This window comes from Mizuhopecten yessoensis, unplaced genomic scaffold (assembly GCF_002113885.1).
Source record: "Mizuhopecten yessoensis strain PY_sf001 unplaced genomic scaffold, ASM211388v2 scaffold9847, whole genome shotgun sequence".
Lineage (NCBI taxonomy): Eukaryota > Metazoa > Mollusca > Bivalvia > Pectinida > Pectinidae > Mizuhopecten > Mizuhopecten yessoensis.
This window is the reverse complement of record NW_018408252.1, coordinates 3,031,556-3,057,949: the sequence shown is the minus strand read 5'-3', so window position 1 is coordinate 3,057,949 and position 26,394 is coordinate 3,031,556. Positions and strand designations below refer to the sequence as shown.

Sequence of the window (26,394 nt, the reverse complement as noted above, 5' to 3'; positions counted from 1 at the left end):
AATAATATAACTGAGAACACAACTTGAATATGTAATCGAACGCGCCGCTAATTTGAACCAATCATTTTTTAGAACAACATCATGTGACCAGTTTTCAATCTCGGCGGCCAAAATGGAGAACATGTTCATGGTTGTCCATTGATACATGACGGAAAGTGTAATAACTGGAGTCTTCAGGTGAAAATATCAACATTGCAGGTACACTTTTGAGTTGTTTTGTTTGTATTTTCTTATTTTTGATCGCAGTTTGATCTCTCCTTCTACGGCTTTTTACGTTACTAGGAACGCTTACTTGCTCAAACCTTGTGAGAGAACTTGTGCCTACATGTTTTGTTGGTAAAACTGTCTACTGAGCTGAGTGCTGCTGATTGATGTCAAATCTTAATTAAGGTATACGTTGTTACAACAGACTACGAAAATGCAATTGCTATAACAAACCACTGTATATATACCAATTTAAATTAGTTGATAAGTCTTGGAATTTACCCACCATACTATAAACATTTGCATACAAAAATTATGAGATCGACTTCTTTTATACCCTCTGTGATAGAACAGAACTCGACCACAGGTGATGGACACACTAATATGATGTGCATATATAGGCCTTCTATATAACTATTATAGTAATAGATCTAGACCTAACCCATCATAGTAGAGTGTCCAGCACCTGTATCTGTCACCTTGACCAAGAAAAGTTTATATACAATATTGTAATAGGACGAGGAAAAGTGATAAAGATAGTGCTATCACTGGGCTCAAACCCGTGACCCTTGGCTCTCCTGCCCGATTCTCTACCACTAAATTCCCTCTACCTCGAAGCTAGAAGGCGACCATAATCCTACATTGTATGTATTTTTATTTATAATTAAAATCTGCCACACTACTCCACCCTTTTTAAATGTGTTCTTCCTTGAACACCACAACCCAGGTTGTAACTCCCGGTCACCACAGGGAGGGCCACAGACACCATTGGTGATTTGTAACAGGAAAGAGAATATAACTTGCTTCCACCGGGGATCGAACCACTGAGCTAAAGGGAAATTTCCTAAAGCCGACGCTTGTAAAGCAACCTAATTAATCCACATCTTTTACAATATTTACATATATATAAATACCATGTATATTGTCTGTTTGAAAACATGACATTAAGAAGATATATGTGTAATAATAAAGGAAGAATGGTAAGTTATCATAAAAGAAATATATTGTACGTTTCATAAAAAATAACTGCCAAAGGATATGACGATAGATCTTGGAAGTTATTATATATTAACTTTAAAAAATAAGAATCGCTATCGTGATAATCAATTTACATTACCAATCTTCCAATATTTTTATTTACTATGAGAATTTCGTCTAAAATAAAATTGTGTGTGCAAAATTTGTAAAAACCATAAATGGCTCAGAAACTTTAAAGAGTCCACATGAAAACAGTAAAAATGTGAAGTTCATCTGAAAATATGAATCACATTTTATTTTTTAAACTTTTAAGATGTACATGTAATAGTTATACGGAAGCTTAAGTGTGACATTCTCGATCTGTGAATTGTGCATGCATTACCTTCAAGTACATTATTCATTGACTATATATATATCTGATCTGTAGGTATGGATAAACAGTCACCTTAAATCTAGTTGAGTAGTTCATCCAGCCACCATCATAAATCTGATTGTCTTGCTATGGACATTATTATGTAGAGTTCTATATTATCTAGTTGTTGATTTCAGGGAACAGCATTTTTTATCTGAACAAACTTGCATATTGTACTAGTAAATGTTATCCAAGTGTCTCAATCCCGCAAATTTTGCTGGGAAAAGAATTGGTTGGCTTAAAAGCTTATTTAGGATGAAATTCATAGCTTGAAACTACTGTATGTTAATTTATATATATTTGATACTTTTAATTTTTTTATTCAGGTGTTTATCAGTCAAAGAGATGGATATAGATGAACAATTGCGAGCCCAGAGCAAAGTGCTGCTGCAGCGCTTGAAGGCAAGACAAGGCAAACTTCAGAACATTGTCCACTGCCAGTCAAATGAAGATACAATCTCCAAGGAAAACAATTCAGAAAAAATAGTCAAAAGCATTATTCCACAGAAGTCTAGTGCACACAAGTGTTCTTCTAATGAAGCAGAGTTAGATGTATCCACTACAGCAGTAAAGAGACCAAATAGCGGTCAACCTCGCGCTCGGCAGCAGTTAGCAAAAGCCAGGCAAAATAGCAGGAAGAAATCGGATGGGGATAAACCACAAAAAGTCTCCCAAGGTGTGCTTACAGGCTCAAATAATTTCAATACACACAACCAGAAACTAGATGTTGGGGACAAAGACATCCATGAAGAGGGTGAAAATAGTGTTACCACACCAAAAGTGATTGATGATGAAGACCGGCTCTGTGGTCAGTTGTCAAATTTGAGGTCAGATGTCGTTAGGTCAAGGAACACAGAAAGAGATACAGATGCAAAAGAACGCAGGAAAATAATAGACAAAAATGTGAAAGTAGATTCTCAATTAAATGAAAGCGAGTTATGTAGGGAAGATGACAAATCAAGGTTGAACTTCAGTTACTCTAAATTTGACGAAAGTGATATAAATTATCTGAGATCTAAGTTTGGTAGCCGTCCAGAAGACATTGATATAGACAAAGTAGAGGACAAAGCTACAGAAGAGAACAACAACGCTGCTGACCACAACACAATGTTACAGTCGGCAGGAAACGACAGGAAGACAGCAAACTTCATCCGTGACACCATGAGCAAACCAAAATCAATTCTTTTCTCATCTGGACCAAAGGATCTGAAAAAGGTATACAAGAGTTAAAAACGAATATCAAATTACTTGTAGGTGATATACATACATGTATAATGTTCATCTGTCAGACTTAACTTAGATCTGTGAGTTAATGTTCCAAGTGTTATATATATATTAACTCATTTTTGTAATCACAAATTTAGGTAATTCTAAAATAATATTGGAGCTGTGCAACTGCAAATGTATGTACATTGTACTCTGTACATCTTATGGCATATTCTAAAGACAGGAAATGATCACCTCAGTTTTAGCCAGAGTTATAATTATCATCAGACTTTTTTAATGCCTAGGGTTGCAGGATAGGGAAATTCCACCAGAGGATTTTCAAGGAAAACCTGAGGCTTGCCGAAATTCTTAAAATTTTGCGTGCTGGCTACAGTATTAACCCTAAACATAAAGTTGTACATGTAGATTCCTGCTTTTAAAGAATCATTTATAAATAATTAACAAATGAGGTAGTATTTTTTTCTTTCTTAATAATTAAGTTAAATTATACATGATATATATAATTGTGTAATACTACCTTGTTTGTGGTGCTTAGTCCCTCAGTAAGGTGAGCTTTCTGTCGTCGCGGGACGGAAGTATGAGTGTCCCCGATATGGATCGCCACCTCCTTGGTTACGACTGGATTGCTGCGTTGCTAGACAACGATCGTGGAGCTATGGACCATTCCGAGTCCTACTTTGAAGAACTGAGAGAATTTCGACGAATCAACAGAGATGAATGCATCAACAACTTCTACATGGAGTGAGTATACGAAGCGGAGCGGCCATTCGTTATTTTTCAACGGTTGTTCACTTGCATCATCTAAGGTCGTATATTATGACAGGATTTGTAAAATTACAAAATACACATACGATTGTTTTGTGTAGGTATATATGTTTATATAATACTAGAAATGATTTTCAAATTGTTGTTGAGTAAGCATGAAAATTCTTAACTCAGGAATAGTTATCCTTGGTTAGGAGGATTCTTGCTGATTCAATCCAACTAGGTTTACTGTCATGAAAGAATTAATAGTAATTTTGAAAACAGTCACTTAAGGAATGAAAGGTTTTTTTTCAATATTCATGAGGTCATAACAACATTGGCTTTCTGGACATAACGCGATTTATGGTAAATATATCCAGAAAGCCATATTGTTATGACCTCATAAATGTTGAAAAAAAACAATTCATTCCTTACTTTTTAGGCGCTTTAAATGTTCCGATGCAAACATAAATAAAACAAATACAGGTATAGTTTTCTATTTATGCATGGGGGCAACGTAGTTGAGAGAACAGCTTTTATTTGCCGGAAAATGTAAAACTTCTGTTGGTGGTCCTAGCAACAGCATGACAACAAAACAAACAAAATATAGTTACTTTTTCAAATTTAATTTGTAGAATTTATACAAGTGGTATATTATTATCATTTTCTTAACACCCCTTATTAGATATTAAACTCAGTCAATCATGTTTAATATTAATTCATATTAGTATAATAAAACTACATAGAGGGCTGTTCCACGGTGGATGTGAACCAAGTATGTCATATGTGCTTCGTCATTTTAGTATATCAATATGCAGTGATGAGGTCACCTGTGTTATGCAAAAATAAATGTCATTTTCGTCAATGGCTCCAAGCAGACAGAATGTAAATACTTATTTAGTAAACAGTTCATAAAATGACTGTACCATGTACCGTAAAAACTTGTGTTATTTGCGCACTTTTTTTTGCTTGTGAATTCATGAGTAGCATTCATTGTAAATTAATAAAACCTACATGTATAATGAATTCAACCATGAAATTTATGCACATATCCGTTACGAAACATCTTCACATTTCTTGCAAAAAAATGATTCATCCCAAAAAAATATGTTGTGAATAAAGTTTTGAAAAAAATATATTGACTTTTAAACAAAATTATTATGCTTTTAGTCATAACGAGAACTGAAGTTTAATTGTTTACCTATTTTCCACTTTCCAGTATATTTTGCATAAAATTTTGTTTATGTCTTGAAAACAGTAAACTGTTTGTGTTCCAGTGGTGTGGATGAACTCCTAGCCAACAGAGACCGTGAGGCGTCCCCCGTGGCTGAGGCCTTGGAGGTAACAAGTAAGTACAAGTATAGGTATACATAGCAGGGTTTGATTGATTGATTGATTGATTGATTGATTGATTGATTGATTGTAATTGATTGATGGGGCTTTATTTCCTTATTCTGGTTACTAACTACTGAGCCTAGGATAAGGTAGTGGGGTAGATGCTATCTAGCCTTTTAGAAATTAGTACTCTCCCAGGGGTTTATCAGGGAACTGTTTAGATCTGTTTAAAGGACCCATTCCCAATTGAAAAAGTGTGCAATTTTTCACAATTTACCCCTTTCAAATTCCCAATTTGGAAGTCTAAACAAATAAATGCATATATCATTAAATAAATTCCTACCAATTGACTGATTTCTTAAGGTGCAGCGTACAAAGGACGGACATAATGATCATGTTGTCATAAAGACAGGCTTAGGTAAAAGTTAAACAGAGTTCTGATCTAGAGTTGTGATTAGAATGATTATCCAAATTTACCAATATGGCTATATTATGTCGATGTTTTTATCCCAATTTCATCAAAGGGTTCGTTTCCCGAAAACACCTGTGATAAAGCCTTGTCCATTTTGATACAACAATGTGTGAAGATTTGAATACTTGGCCGATTCCTGTTTTTGCTAGCAGACCTCTTATTTTCAAACTTCATTGGTTACTACTGTAAAGATAAAAAAAAATAAAAAAATTGCTTTATAACATTAAAAGTACCATGGTGTACTATTCAGAAGTTTGTTTATGTTAGCATAAATTTATGCTAACAATCACATATTTTTAATTTCTCTGGTCAAATATCCATTCATCATGATTGAGAACTCAAGGGGGGTTATATGTGAACTTTACATAAATTATGATCCAATTGGTATCCATCCAATACAATTTCAATAAGTTTGATAAATAGTTCTGATTCAGTGTGTTTATAAGGCTTACGCATTGTTATCCATTTATATACTTCCTGTGCTGTTTGTTTTGCAAACACCAAGCTTGAAAAAAAGTGTCTATGCTTTTGTTTGGTGGCTGCTGATCAACATGGTATCACATAGATTATCTTGCCAGATAAAGACTGCTACTTTGTGTTTGTTTTCTAGGAGAAAGGCGCAAAACTGTCCCTAGTGAGTGGAAAAGGCCATATTCTCCCATACTAGATAGTTAATTCATGCATGTTACACCCACATTTGGGTAATAACTTTAACCTGATTCTATTGGCTAATATGATCTGTGATCTATTTATGAAATCACAAAAATATAACAATGGTTTATGCTGGCATATTCCATTGTAATATCTTGATTCACAGCAAATTTTACTGAAAGTCCAGGAACAAACCATAATTTTGCTTCCAAGAAAACCATCAGATTTTCCGGAATTAGCATTAATGATGTTATGGGAGAAAAGTTTTCCCAAACTTTTGATGCCTGTTTATTTATCTCTTGTTAGTTAATTTTCAAATACATAATAAAAATGCACTCTGACAGTATACACTTATCGTAAATGGCTTTTACCATTTGAAAATTAACTCAAGTCAGATGAACATTATAATCAACCAGCTCTAGATCTTGTTTGGGAACCAATTATTTACTGACAGTAATTCCGTCTTTTCGTATTGCAGAGTTATCTGCTCTTGTGAGCAGGCATTGATTGTTGCGTCATTAGTTTGTGCGAGAAAATTACGTCGTTTTCTCAAAAATTTATGACGTTACTCTCACAAACAAATGACGTAACAATCAATACTTGCTCACAAGAGCAGATAACTCTGCAATACGAAAAGACGGAATACTGTGATTGGCATGCCTCGTTAACTTCAGTTCATTACTATTGTAACTTTATACTGACATGTTGATATTTGATGCCTGATGGAAATTCTAGGCCACTCTGCTGAAGGGGGTCAAGATGTTTCCTCACAGTTTATCCGTTGAATTCCATTATTACAGTTGTAATTACTTGTTATTATTTCAGTTAATTGTTTAACTTGTTCACCCCTACAATTTTAAACTGGACTTGCCCATTTATTGATCTGGTAAGGTTCAAATGTGACTTCAGGGGTGAATGAGTTAAAAGATGATTACAAAGTTAATGTTGTTGCATTTCAAAATTTACAAAAACTCCATAAATTTTCTTCCACACCCAAAATTTCTTGACATTTAACCCTTTCACCACTGTAGACCATAATGGACTCATCTAGATCAATGCATGGTAGAGTCTACTAAAGTTACATAGGGGTGAAAGGGTTAATTGTAGTGGGGATACGTGTCAGACTATTTTTCTGCATAGTTTTGGCGGTGTTCATCCCTGAAAATATCAAAGCACTGCTCTTTTCCTACTAAGGCAGCATACTGTTTAGAAAGAATGTAGCACATGGTGAATTTAATACTTTACCTTATAAAATCTAGATAACAGGTATTATGAAACTATAGGTCTTATGTCAAGAAATAATTAGGCTCATGGCTTTAGATTTTGTTTAAAAAAAAAATACAACAATTTCCCATCACTCTTGTTTTGTTTCAGGTCCAATTGGTAATCAAACATTGATACAAATAATCTAACTTACTCATGCATTTTAAACTTAAATCAGCTACCAAATAACTCAATCATTTTAATATCTGCAACAATTTAATATGTTTAATATCATATAGTGTACTACTTAACATAAATGTGAAAAGTGTTAAAATGAAATCTTCTTAATTTCTTATCAATACAAGGTACAATAGAATATTGAAACATTTACATTTTTATCACAAAATTTTGAAGTATACAGTTTGGCTTTTTGTCTCAGTTATCTCCCTTTTACTACATTTTATTTGGCAGAAAATAAATTCATAACCCAGATGAACATATATAAGTCGTTGTCAATGCATAATTCAACTGTGTACTATCGATTTCATAAAAGATATGTGTTCATTTCTTAGTGAGGAACCCATGTTGAAGGGAGATAATTTTCACCTTTAGAAAGCTTAAAAATTACCATAAAACATTATATACTTTAGCTGTTTTTTTATTTTTTTGCTGAATTCCACCTTCAGCATGAGAATACATTCAACATGGGTTAAAACATATAAAAGTTGGCATGCAGTGCTAGTAATATCCGGGGACAATTTCTCTATTAGGCAAATTCCTTTTATTAGATCACAAGGGAGGTAAATTTGGGGGTTGGGCAAATTTAGATTGAATTGTTAAAAAAATAAGAAACCAAATTAGGTGCTAATACGATTTTACAAAACCTGATCATGCTGGTGTTTTGTATTTCAGAGGTGAAACCATACACAGTCAATGATAGGCTGTTCACAGAGCCCCTAAAACAGCAAGTGTTCGACTACTCGACCAACGATGACAAGGAACACAAGAAAACAAAACCTCCTACATTTGAGGAGCCGAGATTTGTCAGGTAAATTTAACTGTGCATTAGTATGGCATATGAGGTAACTGAAATTTTATTTTTGAATGTAATTACTTGAAGCGAAATATTCTTAATCATATAGATTATACACCATTTTTGTTTTAAATCACTAGAAGACTGATTACCAAGGCCTTTTGAAGTTTCACGTTTTTTCTTTCAGGAAAAAAGCAATCATTCTTATGAAGAGCCGTGAAACTGGGAACAGAATCAGTCATATTGTGCTTTTGATAGTTTTTAAAATAGTTTTGCGGTCGCATGGATTTCAACCTAGCTTTGTGATTTACAATGTATGTGTATGTATATATGTGTGAATAAGTATATATTATTTATGTACTGGTAGTGCCCTTCTCATAATTATCCTCAGTGTCCTTTAATTATAGACAGATGGACAAGGCATAAATCATAATTATTCAATTCATTTTCAGGGTGAGCATACCGAGGTCTACCCTGCTGTCTCCTCATCGTGTTAAACCACACCGCAGAAAGAGCATTGACGACACTGATTCCTTCTCTTTATCTACGGTAAGTACCGTATTATCTCAATGTGGGGTTAAACCACACCGCAGAAAGAGTATTGACGACACTGATTCCTTCTCTTTATCTAAGGTAAGTACCGTATTGTCTCCTTGTGAGGTTAAACCACACCGCAGAAAGAGTATTGACGACACTGATTCCTTCTCTTTATCTACGGTAAGTACCGTATTATCTCCTCGTGGGGTTAAACCACACCGCAGAAAGAGCATTGACGACACTGATTCCTTCTCTTTATCTAAGGTAAGTACCGTATTGTCTCCTTGTGAGGTTAAACCACACCGCAGAAAAAGTATTGACGACACTGATTCCTTCTCTTTATCTACGGGAAGTACCGTATTATCTCCTCGTGGGGTTAAACCACAACGCAGAAAGAGCATTGACGACACTGATTCCTTCTCTATATCTACGGTAAGAACCGTATTGTCTCCTCGTGGGGTTAAACCACACCGCAGAAAGAGCATTGACGTCTCTGATTCCTTCTCTTTATCTACGGTAAGTACCGTATTGTCTCCTCGTGGGGTTAAACCACACCGCAGAAAGAGCATTGAAAACACTGATTCCTTCTCTTTATCTACGGTAAGTACAGTACTTTATAGTCTGTATAATGGGTTTGATTTTCTTGGCACATCTTTTTGTATTATCCTCTATTTGTTCAGAAATCTATTATAATAATGAATACTGAAGTTTTCACCTACCGAGACATTAAATATTATAGCTCTACCTGTGTATGTGTGTTAACAATTTGGCATTAAAAGCTATTGATTTTTGCTGCAGTTTAACTTCAGCATTAGCACAAAGAGTAAATTTATCATTACATCTAATTAATATTAACTGTGTGAAGTTGACAATGCCATGTTATAAAACCTGAAGCCTGTGAAGGATGGTAATCCGAGCCATCATCTTATTGCTGATTATTCTGTATTGTAGCATTGTGTGAAGGGTTATGAGAACGCTGTGCCCTCCATGGTCCCGGCCGCCTCCAATGTGGGTCTTCGAGATGCAACCTATGGTACAAGATCTGCGATTCAGACGGTGGGTAAAAATCATGGGAGAGGCGGCTTAATTCAATATAACTTTCTGCTATGAATTCAAGAATACCAATTCACTGACTTCTTGTCATGTCCAGTCCTTGACCAGTGTTTGTGAAAAACTCCGTCACAGGACATTCGGTGATCAGTTACTAGATGTTCACAGGACCAATTAGGGCTTTTGTCTGATCAATCTTTTCATTAATATAAAAAGATAGAGTACACAACTTCACACTATGGCATCATAGTTTATCAGAGTTGATTATTGAATCAAATAAGTTTTAACAAGAATGAATTTTTAAACTAAAAACTCAACACAACTGACTACCTGACATCTGGGCAGATAATAGTGACGTTCATGTCGGACCAAATAGTTTTTTTACCAGATTTGTCAGACGGTCCGGTGCTTTTGGGAGACACTGCTGGACCAAAACTTCTGTTAGTCTGCTCATCCAGGTCTTAACCTGTAATCATTATCACTGCAGGTTGTGTCCAGGAATAATAGTCCTCACTTTTTTTCGTTTTAATTGCAATTTTGCTGTATTCAAAATATTTTGATACAGAGGTATTTCGTTAATGTATTGCAATATTATGTAAAATATGCAATATGCAAGTGTATAGTGATATAGTGTTTTTCGATATGATGAGAAAGCACTATTTTATTGTTAGTATTTATTGCATTACTTGATTTGCATCATCGATATTGAGGGGTTACGCTCACTTTCACTCTCTACACCCCTGGAATATGTCATAGCAAAATTGAAGGCACGAAGATAGCTGTTTGATTGGTCTCAGGTAAAAAAAAACTGACCAATCGCTAGGCTGATACTTGTCCTTTGAAGATTACAAAGGAGAGACCCCCGACTTCAAAGCCTGTCAATTTTTACCATTACATGGCCGCAAGATTCTTTTGATGTACATCAAAGGATCAAACTAGTCTTCTTGTCTCATCAACAAGGTGGCGCACACCGAGCCTTCAATTTTGTTATGACATATTCCAGGGGTGTAGAGAGCGAAAGTGAGCGTAATCCCTCGATATCAAGGATGCTTGATTTGTTGCTGTAATCTATCAGAGATACAGTGATTGTGTCTGGTTTGTAGTTGAACAGAACTTGTTCATCGAGATCAACTGATAGAATAGACCATTGGACAAGAAGACAGGTTTATTATTTTTATACAACAATGAAAACTTATTTATTTTGGTGAAAGATGGATTGCTTTTACTTACCTGGTACATGTATTTTATTGTGGTGACAGTGTAATTCTCTTCAGGAACTTCATGTGGTGTTGTTAAAATTAACACAAGCTTCTTTGAGTTGACATCGTATCATTGTCTCATTTTTTCTTGCTTTTTAAGAATACATGTATATTGATTTGTGTGTTTCGCTTGTTAGATATATGCAATGGGAAATAATTTTCTAAAAAAAACACGAATTTATAAAACAGAATTTGGAGAAAACATGTTTTAAGTCTCTATGCATCGAAAATTAGGCTTAACTTTTGGTGCATAATATAAAAGTAGGAAAATATCTCGTCGCTTTTATAAATATTTTGGGATTTCTTTGAGTATATTAAGGGTTAACCCAGCTTAATTCTTTTAAAGTAATTGACTAATGACTTAATTAACTATTTCAAAAATCTAGTGAAGTGATTTATCAATTACGCCAGCTGTCTATCACCATTGCTTTCCGAATTGATTTGCCTTTTTGCCTATCTCGTAAAACTAAGGGAACAACACAAAATGACCTGACTTTTTAAAAGATGGGCCATAAAACAGTACATTTCATCATACAGCTATAACTCTGTAACATATAAAAATACGCTTTGTATGGTTTAGGATAAATATATAAAATTATTATTAAATTTGTATAATTATAATTTAACTAGAACACTGACAGGTCAGTAAGGGCCCCGTCTTGTGGCAATATATCCCCCATAAACATCAAGATGTAATCTGCCCATATAGCTGAGCTTGACGTTTGACATTTGGACTTCAAAAAGAATCGCAAGGAAGCAAAATATACATTTTACATGTACTATGATGTGAGTCTTGTTTCCTTCCACCTCCATATTTGCTGGGCTAACAGAAATGTAAATACTGGTGCAATACTCATTTGTTAGCTTTGATTTGTTTTATTTCACCTTATATACCTCCTCCATCAAGAGCCAGGGTCAAAGTCAGAGATCCACTTTGTCTTTGACCTTTGGACCCAAATGACCTTGACCAATTACCCAGTGACCCTGATCTTTGGTCAGTTGACTAATTCTTTAATTCCGACCAACTTTGCTTCTTAATATCATAACAAAATGTTCTTCAGTGAAAAATTCAAAACTTGACCTTGACCCTTTGGACCCCGTAACCTGGACCTAAGGTCAGTTGACTCTGTGTTGAGTTCTGAAAAACATTGCTTCATAATGTCATAACCAAATTATTCATCAGGGAAAAGGTACAAAATTTAACCTTCGCCTTTGACCTATTGACCTTGACCTTTGGTCAATTGACTCCTTTAATTCTGAGCAACATTGCTTCAAAGTGTCATAGCGAAATGTTCACCAGTGAAAAGATACAAAATGTAACCTTGACATTTGATCCAATGACCTTGACCTTTGGTCAGTTGACTCCTTGTTTAATTCTGATCAACTTTGCTTCATCATGTCATTACAAAATGTTTATCAGTGAAAAGATGTAAAATTTGACCTTGACCTTTGAACCTAATGACCTTGACCTTAGACCTTGAATTTTTACCTCAATGTGTATTTTTGTGAACTGAACATCTTGACCAAGTTTCAAGTACATCGGTCAATAAATAACAAAGTTATTAGCCAGGATCAAAATTTGTGGACGGACAGACAGACAGACAGAGTGATTACTAATTATTATATTCATTTATACTATAATTTTATTAATTTAACACTTCATAGTCAAATCTGTACATGTATCTGTTATTCAAGTTAAAATAAATGAAAGTTAATTCTGATAATATCCATGTCTTAAGGTATAAAAGTGTATGACAGTTATATGATATTTTGTTATTATCTTCGTAAGGCCTTGTATTACTGTTATGTGTTGAGATCTTTCTAGTGTTAACTCTGTTATTCAGTATGATTGAAATGGGCTCAATGATCTGAACAATGTATATACTGTGTATCGGGATATTTTTTGCCCTGTCAAATTTTCGCCCTTTGCCTGAAAAATCCTAGTTCACCTAGTGTTGATTTTGCCTTTCACATTCATTAACTATGTAAATGATGTTGTTGACTAAGCTTTACATTAATGATAAATTCACGCTCATTACGGAGGGCGCAAAAATGCGAAAATTAAATGGCAGCGAAAATTTCCCCGGTATACAGTATATAGTCTAAGTTGGTTCTTTTAGTTGAGAGGTTTTGTGATACTGGGGCTCTGGGAAATACAATTGAGATTTCCAAATCTTTGTTCACATATATCTATACATTTAGGTGAACTTTCTCTGATTACATAAATTTCTGTCACTGCACAGTCAAAGTGCCAGACCTCCAACCGTTTATAAAGAGAAAATGTGTCTTGCTGTAAGATTTTAAAATCGGTGAACTTTTTGCCATTAATGACAATAACAGTTTTATTTACCCAGTGCTACGATATCACATTTCACATTTGAAAGATGTTGTAAATCAAGTTGTACACTACCTGGTATTAACCCATTCACCACTGTAGACCATAATGGACTCGTCCAGATGTATGTAGAGTAGAGTCTACTCAAGTTACTAAGGGGTGAAAGGGTGAAACATTCATTTTGACAGTGAATTGACAAACGTTTTTGTATTTCCTAGAATTAGGCTTTACTGTTGTAATTCAACTTTTGGAAGCTTACCTCTATGTGCCCTATATATATTCCAGACGTTGGCGGATGCTGAGAAGGTTGCAGCCAGTTTTCCTTATCCCTGGACATCTTCTGCCACGGACAGGATCCGCCAGCCTCACTCTGACCACACAGACCTTTACAAGTCATACCAGGACATGACCTTGCCCTCACGTCTCCAAACCAGCACTGGAGGAACGGGAGAGGAATCAGTGGCCCTCAAACAGGCCACAGAAGACCTTCTGAACTCCACTTATTCACTTATGTTCGAGATGGAAAAGATCAAGAAACAGAGAGATGGACACAGTACTCGTCAGATAGGAAATGTGGCTTACTAATCCTAGGATTATGCTATCATTTTAGACTTGGGTGCTTTAATTGTCATTGGTTTTGGGGGCAATAAGTAGAATCTTGTGCTGATTTTGCACTACTTTTGATAATTTTCTATTTTTTTCCTATCAAATTTTTGCTCATTCTCATATTCTGAAGCAGATTTTTTACAGTTCACATCAATATCCAAGTAGACAGGATTATCTCGTAACAATACAATATAACACTCACTAACGTCACATAACAACCTATTTCTAAAATGATTACCAGTATATAATCATAATCATTTTTGTGTCACAATACTTTAATTGATTTACTTAAGCATTGAACTGCTTTTGTATGGTAGTTATGATCTATTTGAATGACACAGCTTTGCAAGCAAACAACATAATGCGCGCTAGCTGTGTTTATTTACATTGGATATTGTAGTTCCGGTCAGTGTTGTAATTAATACGCTAAGAATTGTGTCTCGTGCGGCATGGTAATTATGTCTCGTGCGGCATGGTAATTAAAGTCCCATCAACGACACAGCTCTCAAAGAGGCTATATAGTGACAATGCCATGCAAATGTAAATATTTAAGTTTAATTAATTGGATTTTCTTTTTTCAATTATCAGACTCAATCTAAAGGCTGAAAGAACATTCATTCATGTGATATTTTAAATCCAAAGATATTTAATTTTGCTTGCAAATCTGGAAATTTTTCCAAACATAATATATAATTAATAAAAAGTTAAAGATAGTACCCTGTTAGTTTACTGCAGGCCTTTCACTAAAACAAAGATTGCGTTTCACCATATATATTTTTTCATTTTGAAAGAGAAGTTTTTAATTTTCATCAATACCTCTAGTAAACCCACACCAACATATGGATTTATGCAGTCAGTTAGTTCATATGCATGAAGCTAAATAGTTGGCATATTATTTTTAGCACATACTGTACAGGATGAGGCTTAGGTATCAAATCGGTATCCCTTGTTTACACGGTACTGGTATTTTTACGTTATTTTGATATAAGTGAAATCTTCTTCGCAACACATCTTCCTGTTTCTTGCCTTCGTAGTTATGACGCACATAGAAATCGTCGGTGAAGTTGGTAAACTATAACACAGCAGCATATCTTAATTATAAATAGATTGTATGGTGTGCAGTACAGTATATAACTTTACTTCAATGTGGCTGAATTACCATGTCTGGTGTCTGTGATACAAAGTATACTTATAATTATGTAATCTATATATTGCTAAAATGTGTACATTCTTCTTTTTATTAATTTATGTCAATTAAAACTGTATATTTGTACAAAGGAATTAATATCTGGCAGATTTTGTATAAAAAAATATAAAAAGGTTTTCAGATATCTATATTGATATTGATACTATGGAACTCTTATGAAGCATTTAGTCCATTGTGTAGAAAGCATTATTTGTGCAGTAAAAATTGGTTAAAAAAACCCAACATACCTCCAGAATATCATCCAATGAAACAATATCAATTTGTTCAACTAACACCTTGCATGTTTATCATATTCTAGAGTGCGAAAAACCTATAAAATTTATGGGAAGAATATGTAAAAAATAAAAAATAATAAATATATATAAGTGTATATTATCAGTGTTTTCGCCAGAATCATTTTAATTTGGAGATGCATTCCATACTGTGTACAAAAAAACAATAACATTTTTGATATTGTAGGTTGGTATTCTTTGGCAAAGTAGTTAAATTTTCCATTTAGCTAGTACATATGGTAATAAAATATGTAATTTTATTATTTTTGTCGAATTATCTTTTAAGATGCAAGATCCTATAATATAGTATTCCATAGTTCAGCTGGCTGCTTTCTATAGAAATGGTTAATTTGGATTTTTTTACAGAAATTAAAATGTTCAGACTCCATATACTGGTTGTCCATTTAACAAAAGATATTGTAGCAGTGTTCTTAAAATTTGAGTCCTGTTTAGGTTATGTACGAATGGATATTTTCAGTGAAAATATTATTAGAATAAAAGTCCCTTATGAAGTGTCACTGTGTGTCAAAACTTGTGTCCTTAAGATTTACATTTTTTTTCAAATCAAATAATTCTGAAGATAGTCAAACCTGTTTGATAAACCACTTTTTTAAGAGACCACTTTAAAAATTCCTCATTCATCTCAAGTCATTTTTCCCATGTTAACTGAACCTGTCTTAAGTGACCACCTGTAAGATGAGACCACTTCATGGACTTCCTGATAGTGATCTATGAATACAGGTTTGACTGTTACTAAATTATCTAATACCTAAGAATATATGCTACCTTATACCTGAAATTTATATAAGTTATCTCCCCTTACAAACCATATTTCTGTTATATTGCCGTTACCTACAGTAAGGCTACATTCCCGTATCCGGTTGAAACGGTTGAACCAGTTGAACCTGTAAAGAAAACGACAGGTACAGATTTGGACCGAGGCTGACCTCAGGAAAATTTGGTACTTGTAGATTGAGGGGTCCAGACGTACCTGACCGAAACTAAAATGCTGACTATTGCCAATTTGCGTTATTTCTTTCTTAAACAATGTCAAGTTACATGTAATTTTTAAGATACGTTATGTAATTTAGTGGACGCGTGAGAGAAGGGCATAATATTCTTGATACATTTTTTTTATTCTCCGAAACTGTGGATTTTTAGCTCTGCTTATAGAACGGTCCAAGTGTGTTCGTTTATCGTGGAAAATTTCTGCGCCACACGGACCGTTTCAACCGGGATACACGAATGAAGCCTAACTACTGGCGTGTATTTTTGTACAAGTTGTTGGATACAGTTATCTGTCTAGCTAGTTCACCACCTGGCTTCTGTGACTGTTCAGTCAGTATTATCATGTACTGATGTAAAGCAACATCGAGTGGCATGTGTGCAGTACTTTATAATGGTTGATTACTAGACATGGGTCAACTCTCCAGGTAATCTGTTACACTTATCAGGTATAATGCCAACAAACAAAACAACACTAGTTCTTTAATAATTTGACTTTTAATTTTAATATTCGTGTTGACACAAAGCAATATAGCTGTGTTATTCACTCCTTCCCAATGAGTTAATCCTCAAAGTAACAATTTCTTTCAACATTCTTTCTCTCTTCATGCATTCAACATCCATGAAACTTTAAAACAATATTAAGTGTGAGGACCTTGTAAATACATATCCAGCTCTAATCCCGGTCAAAGCAGCTGACTTTTTGAAATATATAGATTACTCATTCACCCCTGAAACTTTATAATGATCTATTCGAAAGAATTGGAAGAGTTCAAATTTTCCTTTGGGGGTGAACAATTTAATACAAACGAACTGGAGACATCATACCAGTTCCCAAATTGCAGTCAATTACCTTAAATTTAAAATAACAGGGTCTATGTAAACTTCTCTCTTAAATATCAAAACATATTGATACCGATAACAAAACCTTAACATCATAATTAATATGTGTACACATAACTTACTTTTCATAAGTAACCCACATATGAAGTGGCAATATTGCTGGTCCCCTACTGGGAATTTAATGATGAGCACACAAACATGTAGAAACTGAAAGTTTTCAATTTTATGGCTCTAAGGTTAATTTGAGTGGTACATTTTCGTGGCGAACACTTGTTAAGTTCTATCCAGAAGTATATCATCTATAAGCACTATATGCAGAGATGTACATACAAACTTCAACAAATTCAAGGTGTCTTGATACAAAGATATGCACACAATTTGGAAATTGAAGGTGACAGATGGCCTGTGACATGCTTGGACAAAGGTGAACGAAGGGCCATAACTCTGCATTTATTTGGGCACCAGACCCAATAACAGTATGTGACATTCACCTATCTCAAGAAATATTAAAGTCTTGCATACAATATCTAACAATTGTAGGTGACTTTATAAATTAGTATATAAAATATGCCCTGGACAGAGTGACACACAGACAGACCACTGGAGGGAGTGCACTGTGACCCTTTCCCATATCTGATTCAACCGGTGTCTTTTTTTAAATGTAACATTTTCAGGTATAAATCCTGGTGGACCTGCAAATGTTTATGCAGGCCTTGCAAGACTTCGTCAAGGCTCGCCTGAAAGCAGCATCAGATTAATAGGTCGAAACTTATTTCATAAACGATCAACTCTGGTCCAACCGGTTAAACCGTTTGGATTGCGATAAACGACCGCTGCCCTATAGATCTCTCCAGTACTACTGTTGAGGGTCTAATAATAATAAATTAGCCATTAATGAAAATTAACTGATATGCAGTTAATGCAACAACCTGTTGTAAATTTCTCCATGAAATGAATGTGAAGATTGAAACATTTCTCCCGTGAACTCTTCCTTCAACATGACATCAAGCCCGGCTGAACATTATAGGATGGCCACAATGGAGAAAAGAATATACATCAACAAGACGGAGATCTCCAATGAACTATGACCTGTGGATTTTAATAGCCACTGTTGTCCGTTCACAATCTAGGGTGATTTTCTTTTTAAACCAGTCTCTTGTCCGTGAAAATGAAGTGACGCTCAATTCTTGTTCCGTTGCTTGTCCTTGTAGCTGTAACTTTTATTGGATTTGGATGTTGAATATTTGGGTTTAGGTGCCTGGAAAAAACAAAACAGTGAATTTAAACTTGTGGTTTTAAGTCCAATTATAAATGTAGCCTATTACATTCAATCTCAGTGAGCTCCCAATCTTTTATCAGCATCCCCTTACTTTTTTCTGATTAGTGTTTTGGCCCTTCTAAAGGTTTGTTTGGTTTGTGTTTTACCTCCTATTAACAGCTGTGGTCATTTAAGGACGTGCCAGGTTTTGGTGGAGGAAAGCCAGAGTTCCCAGAGAAAAATCACCAACCTACAGCCAGTACCTGGCGACTACCCCACGTAGGTCTCAAACCCGCGACCCACTGGTAGAGGGTTAGTGGTAGCAGAATGTCAGACACCTCAACCACTTGGCCACCGTGGCCCCTCCCTTCTAAAGAAGTTATTTACTTACTGGGGTAAGATGTCTACTGCATAAAAGTCTATCACAAAGTTCAAAGAAACGACCTGATCCTGTAATCTGTAGGATTTAAACCCATGAACCTACTTTCTGGGCCAGCAGAGATCTTGTTGAAATCTGTATATATCTGGTCGCGAAACAGTAAAATTGACAGGCTTTGAAGTTTTCTGTCACTCCTCTGTAATCTTCAAAGCTAGAAGCTTGCCTTCAATTTTGCTATGACATACTCCAGGGGTGCAGAGAGCAAAATTGAGCATAGCCCCTGGAGTGTCGAGGATGTGGTACAGTAGGTAAAAGAGATTCTGCCAGAGCGTTGGGCCAAAGTAATCCAAATTCCAACAAGATCTGGTGGATAGCGAGATAAATCTTCTTAAATTCACCAAAAATTCTTGTAATTATGGTAATAACCATTCGCAGAGCAATGCACTTACCTTGTTACCCTTGCCCTTTGCCCCATAGTATCTGTTGGGGTTATATACATCTGATTTATTGGCAGCACCACCTACAATGAATATGAATGTTTAATAATTATATGAACAGTTTAAAATACATCTCTTTTAATTTATTGTCATTATTTATCAACATTTCCTAATAGTACATATAACATATGGGTTCCCTAACTAAGTAACTTTGTATACAGGTTAATAAGGCACAACCAGTGAGATATTTATATGTGACGTTTTGTCAAACAACCGGTTTGTCCATTTATAAATGTAACAATTCAGGGTAAATATCCTGGCAGACCTGCAAATGTTTGTGTAGGCCTTGCAAGGCTTTTGTTAAGGCTCGCCTGAAAGCAGCATCGGATTACTAGGTCCGACCTAATTTAATCAACCAACAACTGCGGTCAGACTGGTTTCACTGTTTAAACGAAAACGGCCTAGTACAATATGTACTCTGCCATCTTCATGAGACAAATGCAGTGTTCTTGCTAAGTTTTGAAAGAACAGTCGTTTGAATGATTACTTGCATTTATAATGTTGACGTATACCTATACATATTCTGAAAAACAACCAGTTCAAAGTTGATGAACAGCAGGCTACTATTGCCGGCAACTGGCTATGAACGAGAACACTGCAAATGCAGACAAAAGTATTTTCTACTTTGGAGCATTTTATTACTTAAGATGTCACCTGAGCTGAGAGACAAGTTTTCAAAACTCAACATTGCATTTATTTTCAGGTTGACTGAACCTGTATTAATTGACCACCTGCAATTGGAAACCACTTTATTAGCTTTTAGAAGATGTGGTCTCTGATTTGGGAAAATCATTCTCTCATACCCTGAAACATGCTGCTGTCTGTCTTGCTGTAGTCATAAGGTTGGAAACTATCCTCCAGATCTACCATGCTGTTGGTCTTCTTTTTCTTTTTTTTCTCGTCTGCCTCTGTCAAATCTTTTGTTACGCCTATTTTATCCACCTTTTGCAACTTGCTGTACTTGGCTTTCAATATCTGGAAATTATATTAAATTTAAAAATCAAATCAAATCAGAGTAGAAAGCTCATCTAGAAATTATAATTACTTTTTGGACAAAACTGCAAAATTTCCAAAAATCCGTACTTAACCACATCCTTTAATTTCATGAAGACTTTCCTGCAAATGACATCAAAATGTTTTATGACTGAAACATGAAAACAAACCTGAGAGATTATTTTGGGGTGTTGGTAACAGACCAGAGAGAGAGTTTTGTGGGGTGTTGGTAACAGACCTGAGAGAGAATTTTGGGGAGTGTTGGTAACAGACCTGAGAGAGAGTTTTGTGGAGTGTTGGTAACAGATCAGAGAGAGTTTTGTGAGGTGTTGGTAACAGACCTGAGAGAGTTTTGTGGGGTGTTGGTAACAAACCAGAGAGAGAGTTTTGGGTCAATAAATAACAAAGTTATTAGCCAGGTTTTGTGAGGTGTTGGTAACAGACCTGAGAGAGTTTTGTGGGGTGTTGGTAACAGACCTGAGAGAGAGTTTTGTGGAATGTTGGTAACAGACCTGAGAGAGAGTTTGGGGGAGTGTTGGTAAGAGACCGGAGAGAGAGATAGTTTTGTGGGGTGTTGGTACCAGACCTGAGAGAGAGTTTTGTGGAATGTTGGTAACAGACCTGAGAGAGAGTTTTGTGGAGTGTTGGTAAGAGACCTGAGAGAGAGATAGTTTTGTGGGGTGTTGGTACCAGACCTGAGAGAGAGAGAGTTTTGTGGGGTGTTGGTACCAGACCTGAGAGAGAGTTTTGTGGGGTGTTGGTAACAGACCTGAGAGAGAGTTTTGTGGGGTGTTGGTAACAGATCTGAGAGAGTTTTGTGAGGTGTTGGTAACAGACCTGAGAGAGAGTTTTGTGGGGTGTTGGTAACAGACCAGAGAGAGAGTTTTGTGGGGTGTTGGTAACAGACCTGAGAGAGAGTTTTGTGGGGTGTTGGTAACAGACCTGAGAGAGAGTTTTGTGGGGTGTTGGTAACAGACCTGAGAGAGAGTTTTGTGGGGTGTTGGTAACAGACCTGAGAGAGAGTTTTGTGGGGTGTTGGTAACAGACCTGAGAGAGAGTTTTGTGGGGTGTTGGTAACAGACCTGAGAGAGAGTTTTGTGGGGTGTTGGTAACAGACCTGAGAGAGAGTTTTGTGGGGTGTTGGTAACAGACCTGAGAGAGAGTTTTGTGGGGTGTTGGTAACAGACCTGAGAGAGAGTTTTGTGGGGTGTTGGTAACAGACCTGAGAGAGAGTTTTGTGGGGTGTTGGTAACAGACCTGAGAGAGAGTTTTGTGGGGTGTTGGTAACAGACCTGAGAGAGAGTTTTGTGGGGTGTTGGTAACAGACCTGAGAGAGAGTTTTGTGGGGTGTTGGTAACAGACCTGAGAGAGAGTTTTGTGGGGTGTTGGTAACAGACCTGAGAGAGAGTTTTGTGGGGTGTTGGTAACAGACCTGAGAGAGAGTTTTGTGGGGTGTTGGTAACAGACCTGAGAGAGAGTTTTGTGGGGTGTTGGTAACAGACCTGAGAGAGAGTTTTGTGGGGTGTTGGTAACAGACCTGAGAGAGAGTTTTGTGGGGTGTTGGTAACAGACCTGAGAGAGAGTTTTGTGGGGTGTTGGTAACAGACCTGAGAGAGAGTTTTGTGGGGTGTTGGTAACAGACCTGAGAGAGAGTTTTGTGGGGTGTTGGTAACAGACCTGAGAGAGAGTTTTGTGGGGTGTTGGTAACAGACCTGAGAGAGAGTTTTGTGGGGTGTTGGTAACAGACCTGAGAGAGAGTTTTGTGGGGTGTTGGTAACAGACCTGAGAGAGAGTTTTGTGGGGTGTTGGTAACAGACCTGAGAGAGAGTTTTGTGGGGTGTTGGTAACAGACCTGAGAGAGAGTTTTGTGGGGTGTTGGTAACAGACCTGAGAGAGAGTTTTGTGGGGTGTTGGTAACAGACCTGAGAGAGAGTTTTGTGGGGTGTTGGTAACAGACCTGAGAGAGAGTTTTGTGGGGTGTTGGTAACAGACCTGAGAGAGAGTTTTGTGGGGTGTTGGTAACAGACCTGAGAGAGAGTTTTGTGGGGTGTTGGTAACAGACCTGAGAGAGAGTTTTGTGGGGTGTTGGTAACAGACCTGAGAGAGAGTTTTGTGGGGTGTTGGTAACAGACCTGAGAGAGAGTTTTGTGGGGTGTTGGTAACAGACCTGAGAGAGAGTTTTGTGGGGTGTTGGTAACAGACCTGAGAGAGAGTTTTGTGGGGTGTTGGTAACAGACCTGAGAGAAAGTTTTGCGGGGTGTTGGTAACAGACCTGGGAGAGAGTTTTGTGGGGTGTTGGTAACAGACCTGAGACAGTTTTGTGAGGTGTTGGTAACAGACCTGGGGGAGAGTTTTGTGTGGTGTTGGTAACAGAGCTGGGAGAGAATTTTGTGGGGTGTTGGAAACAGACCTGAGAGAGGGTTTTGTGGGGTGTTAGTAACAGATCTGAGAGGGTTTTGTGGGGTGTTGGTAACAGACCTGAGAGAGAGTTTTGTGGAGTATTGGTAACAGACCTGGGAGAGAGTTTTGTGTGGTGTTGGTAACAGACCTGAGATAGTTTTGTGGAGTGTTGGTAACAGACCTGAGAGAGAGTTTTGCGGGGTGTCGATTCTTGCTCTGCCTCCTGTTCTTTCTTTTCCCCACTTTCATCCTTTTTCTGTCGTTTGGTGGGAGGACCTGCAGAGAGAGAATCCCATCCTTACATTATCAGTGCAACTGTGCAGTACAAGTTTAAACATATTTAAGGATATATGTTACTTTTAACATGGAGACTGGCATCTTCTTTACACGAGAGTTCTATATTAAGAATAGTCAGGTACACATTAATTTATGGCACATTTCACAAGGTTGACAAAAATTGAAGAACAGTTAATTGAGTTATCGCGTAAACAAGAAAAAGTAAATGGCAAAAACGTAAAGTGTGATATGCCAAAATGTGTTAAGTTGAAACCCAACAGAAAAACCTGTAATATATGAGAACATTATTACTTGTAACATTACCGTACAAAATTTGAAAGGAATTGATTTAAAAATAAAAACATTTTTGCATTTACTACACAATGCCCTTATATGGAAATAAAAGGAGCATTACTCCACCAAAAGTACAAGTAAACTTCTTAAATACAAACTCGTTAGAGCTTTATTAGTATTCAATATGTGTACCAAGTATCATCAAGATATGTACATGAATGAAGGCAGGAGAGCGATGACAAGGAAAAGTTGATGGATGGACAGTCTGACGGACAACACAGCCCATACCATAATACGACCCGTCGGATGACGGGTGTATACAAATCCAATTTATGTATCATTATTTTGTTTTGTCTATGAAATGTTCTGAGTTTTTAATGTACTTCATTTTCTCTGGATTATAAAATGGATACCTGGAGCAGGAGATGATGCAGCTGTTCCCTCGGGTAGTTTTCGTTTGATTGTGTTCTTGACTAGTTTCCAGTTCATATCAATCTACAAAACACAAAGTTTGTAAGTCTTATTTTAATTTAACTTTCAACACCCAAAAGCTTTGACATTTTCTGTATAACTTGTAAATTATAGATGCTGTATATCAGGTAGCTGGCAAATATTTTCCTATCGCCAGTAAAGTCTTCAAGTTGATTATGTCTTTACAGTGTAATTACAGCACGTTGTATGTCGGGAACTAACAATCTGGTTTTAGTTTTGGTTTGTTTGTGTTTTACGTCCTACTAACAGCTATGGTCATTTAAGAACGTGCCAGGTTTTGGTGGTGGAGGAAAGCAGGAGTTTCCGGAGAAAAACCACTGACCTATGGTCAGTCCATGGTGACTGCTCCACGTAGGCCTTGAACCCGCGCCCCAGGTGGAGGGCTAGTGGTAGTAGGATGTCAGACACCTTTACCACTTGGCCACCACAGGCCCTGGGAGCTAACAAATATGGTCGTATTGAATTTGTCGTAATTATGGAGTGTGAATAAAGGCAGACCTTAAACTCTGGAGAACATTTCTCTGCATACATCAATATTTCAGTTTACCACATAATGTACCGTGTTATCCAGTGAATATACCCATGTCATATTTTTTTCCGATTAACCCATGTAATATGACCTATCAGCCCTGTGAGTGGTTGTAAGTTTCAATTATTTCAATTGTGACGTCACGCCTAGGACAAGTACATGACGTCACAGACTTACGCACCGAGTCAAAATGGCGACTTTTTACATTTCAAGGTCTCAGGAAATTGTTGTTTTACACAAATAAATGTCACAAATCTTTATTGTGATAAAAAGGGTCTTACACTCGTTTTCATTTTAAATGAAATTGATGAAACTTGCCACAAATTTTTCAGTTTAGCTCGTCAGAGGCTCGCTAAATTGAAAAAAATCTTAAGACTCGTTTCATAAATCTCATTTGAAATGGAAACTTGTGTAAGATCCTATATTTATTGTTTCAAATGACAATTCCTGGAAATATAAATTGTAAGTCTCACCAAATGTATTTCTCTAGATGAGTCTGAATTCAGTTTTGCTGGTGTCTTCACTGGAGATTCCTTTGTAACAGGCAAATACTGCAAATATACAGACACATTGTAATTGATATGGTATATCTCAATTAACAGGAACTTTGTAATATTAGGGTTATTCCATAATTAATTGGATGGGGGAGTTTGGAGGCATCTGTATTAACATATTAAAGGTGGTGGGTTGATCACTTTCATGAATATAAGTGGCATGGAGCTTCTGCAAAAACGTGCCTCCCATCCCTCCAATAGGGTTATTTCTGGAACAGCCCTACTATGCCATGCAAAAACTGTGGGACTACTTACAGTAAAATTAGAGTGAAACAAATGAAAGTAATTTCATTATAGCATATGGCAGGTAATTCTAAAGCTGAATATTTGGCAGGTACACATCTAGATTTCCAAAAGCTAAAGTCTGAGACAGAGGTTGAAATGGTCAAATAAAAGGTATACGTTGTCGCCAACATTTTAATCTTCAGTTGTGAAGTGTTCTGATTCTCACCAACAATGGAGAGTTCCCGAAGGGCATAAATGGCAAAGATTGTTGTTATTTTCTTGGCAAAGGTTAATTGTAATGACAGACACAACAGGAATATTTTCCCCGAGTAGATATGATGATGAGCAGTCTTCATGACACCTGGTGGTAACTTATTAAAAACATATAATCATAATATAAATCAGATGGCAATAGACCTGTATGTTTACCAAGTTAGGGGGCAATCTAAAATTATTTGGCTTCTTATAGATCACCAAATGTTATATTGCGACCTATTAATATTAAATTTCAGTTTTTGGAACCAAATTACCAATACATGTAATAGATTATTTGCACTTTTCACATTAAATAAATTTCAGAAGTTTTCCTATCCGTTAGTTAGAAATTGTTTTTGTCAGTCACACAGTTGCTAAGGAACCATTAAAGCCATTTTGGTCTCTGTGGAGTATAACATATAGATAGGTAGATAGATCTAAATAGAAGGAGACATGCAGCAAAATAGAAATCAATTACTGTATGAATTGGGTGGAAATCCTAACGCCTATGACATTAACCTATATTTTTCTGTTATGATGTCAAAACTAGATCATAGAAATGCCAACAAGTAATGGAAAATCAGCATATGGATCAGTGACATTCTACAGCAGAAATGGTTAACACAACAAATTTAGGCATTATCCCACCAGTACAAACATTGTACTACGGTATACAAGCATTGTCCCACCAGTACAAACATTGTACTATGGTATACAAGCATTGTCCCACCAGTACAAACATTGTACTATGGTATACAAACATTGTCCCACCAGTACAAACATTGTTCTATGGTATACAAACATTGTCCCACCAGTACAAACATTGTACTATGGTATACAAACATTGTCCCACCAGTACAAACATTGTA

At 36.3% G+C, this 26,394-nt stretch overlaps 2 protein-coding genes across 3 annotated transcripts in view; one reads left to right on the top strand and one right to left on the bottom strand.

The window, feature by feature from the left end:
- The first annotated feature begins 94 nt into the window (after positions 1-94).
- On the top strand, positions 95-14,395 carry LOC110458917. 2 transcript variants are annotated; one of them, XM_021510892.1, is made up of 9 exons: positions 95-198; positions 1,921-2,809; positions 3,357-3,562; positions 4,843-4,913; positions 5,983-6,006; positions 8,139-8,274; positions 8,712-8,808; positions 9,748-9,852; positions 13,726-14,395. In XM_021510892.1, exons 2-9 carry the CDS (start codon positions 1,940-1,942, stop codon positions 14,023-14,025), a joined length of 1,809 nt encoding a protein of 602 aa, XP_021366567.1. In that variant the 5' UTR covers positions 95-198; positions 1,921-1,939; the 3' UTR covers positions 14,026-14,395. The 2 variants fall into 2 exon arrangements, with proteins under 2 accessions (XP_021366567.1, XP_021366568.1); XM_021510893.1 differs by lacking the exon at positions 5,983-6,006.
- Positions 14,396-17,012: 2,617 nt separating this feature from the next.
- The window catches only part of LOC110458873 (exosome component 10-like), a 25,590-nt gene continuing 16,208 nt past the window's right edge, over positions 17,013-26,394 (bottom strand). The window contains exons 16-21 of the mRNA XM_021510829.1: positions 24,965-25,042; positions 23,884-23,965; positions 23,082-23,176; positions 20,311-20,482; positions 19,460-19,530; positions 17,013-18,631 (exon numbers count right to left, since the gene is read on the bottom strand). Of these exons, the coding sequence (XP_021366504.1) occupies positions 18,554-18,631; positions 19,460-19,530; positions 20,311-20,482; positions 23,082-23,176; positions 23,884-23,965; positions 24,965-25,042 (576 nt within the window). The 3' untranslated portion in view covers positions 17,013-18,553. The remainder of the gene's footprint in view (positions 18,632-19,459; positions 19,531-20,310; positions 20,483-23,081; positions 23,177-23,883; positions 23,966-24,964; positions 25,043-26,394) is intronic.

Excerpts from the sequence above, each read along its gene's own strand:
- LOC110458917 (XM_021510892.1), top strand. The coding sequence starts at position 1,940 with ATGGATATAGATGAACAATTGCGAGCCCAGAGCAAAGTGCTGCTGCAG. Across the intron at positions 3,563-4,842 it reads ATCAACAACTTCTACATGGA|TGGTGTGGATGAACTCCTAG; the intron begins GTGAGTATACGA and ends TTTGTGTTCCAG. Across the intron at positions 9,853-13,725 it reads CAAGATCTGCGATTCAGACG|ACGTTGGCGGATGCTGAGAA; the intron begins GTGGGTAAAAAT and ends TATATATTCCAG.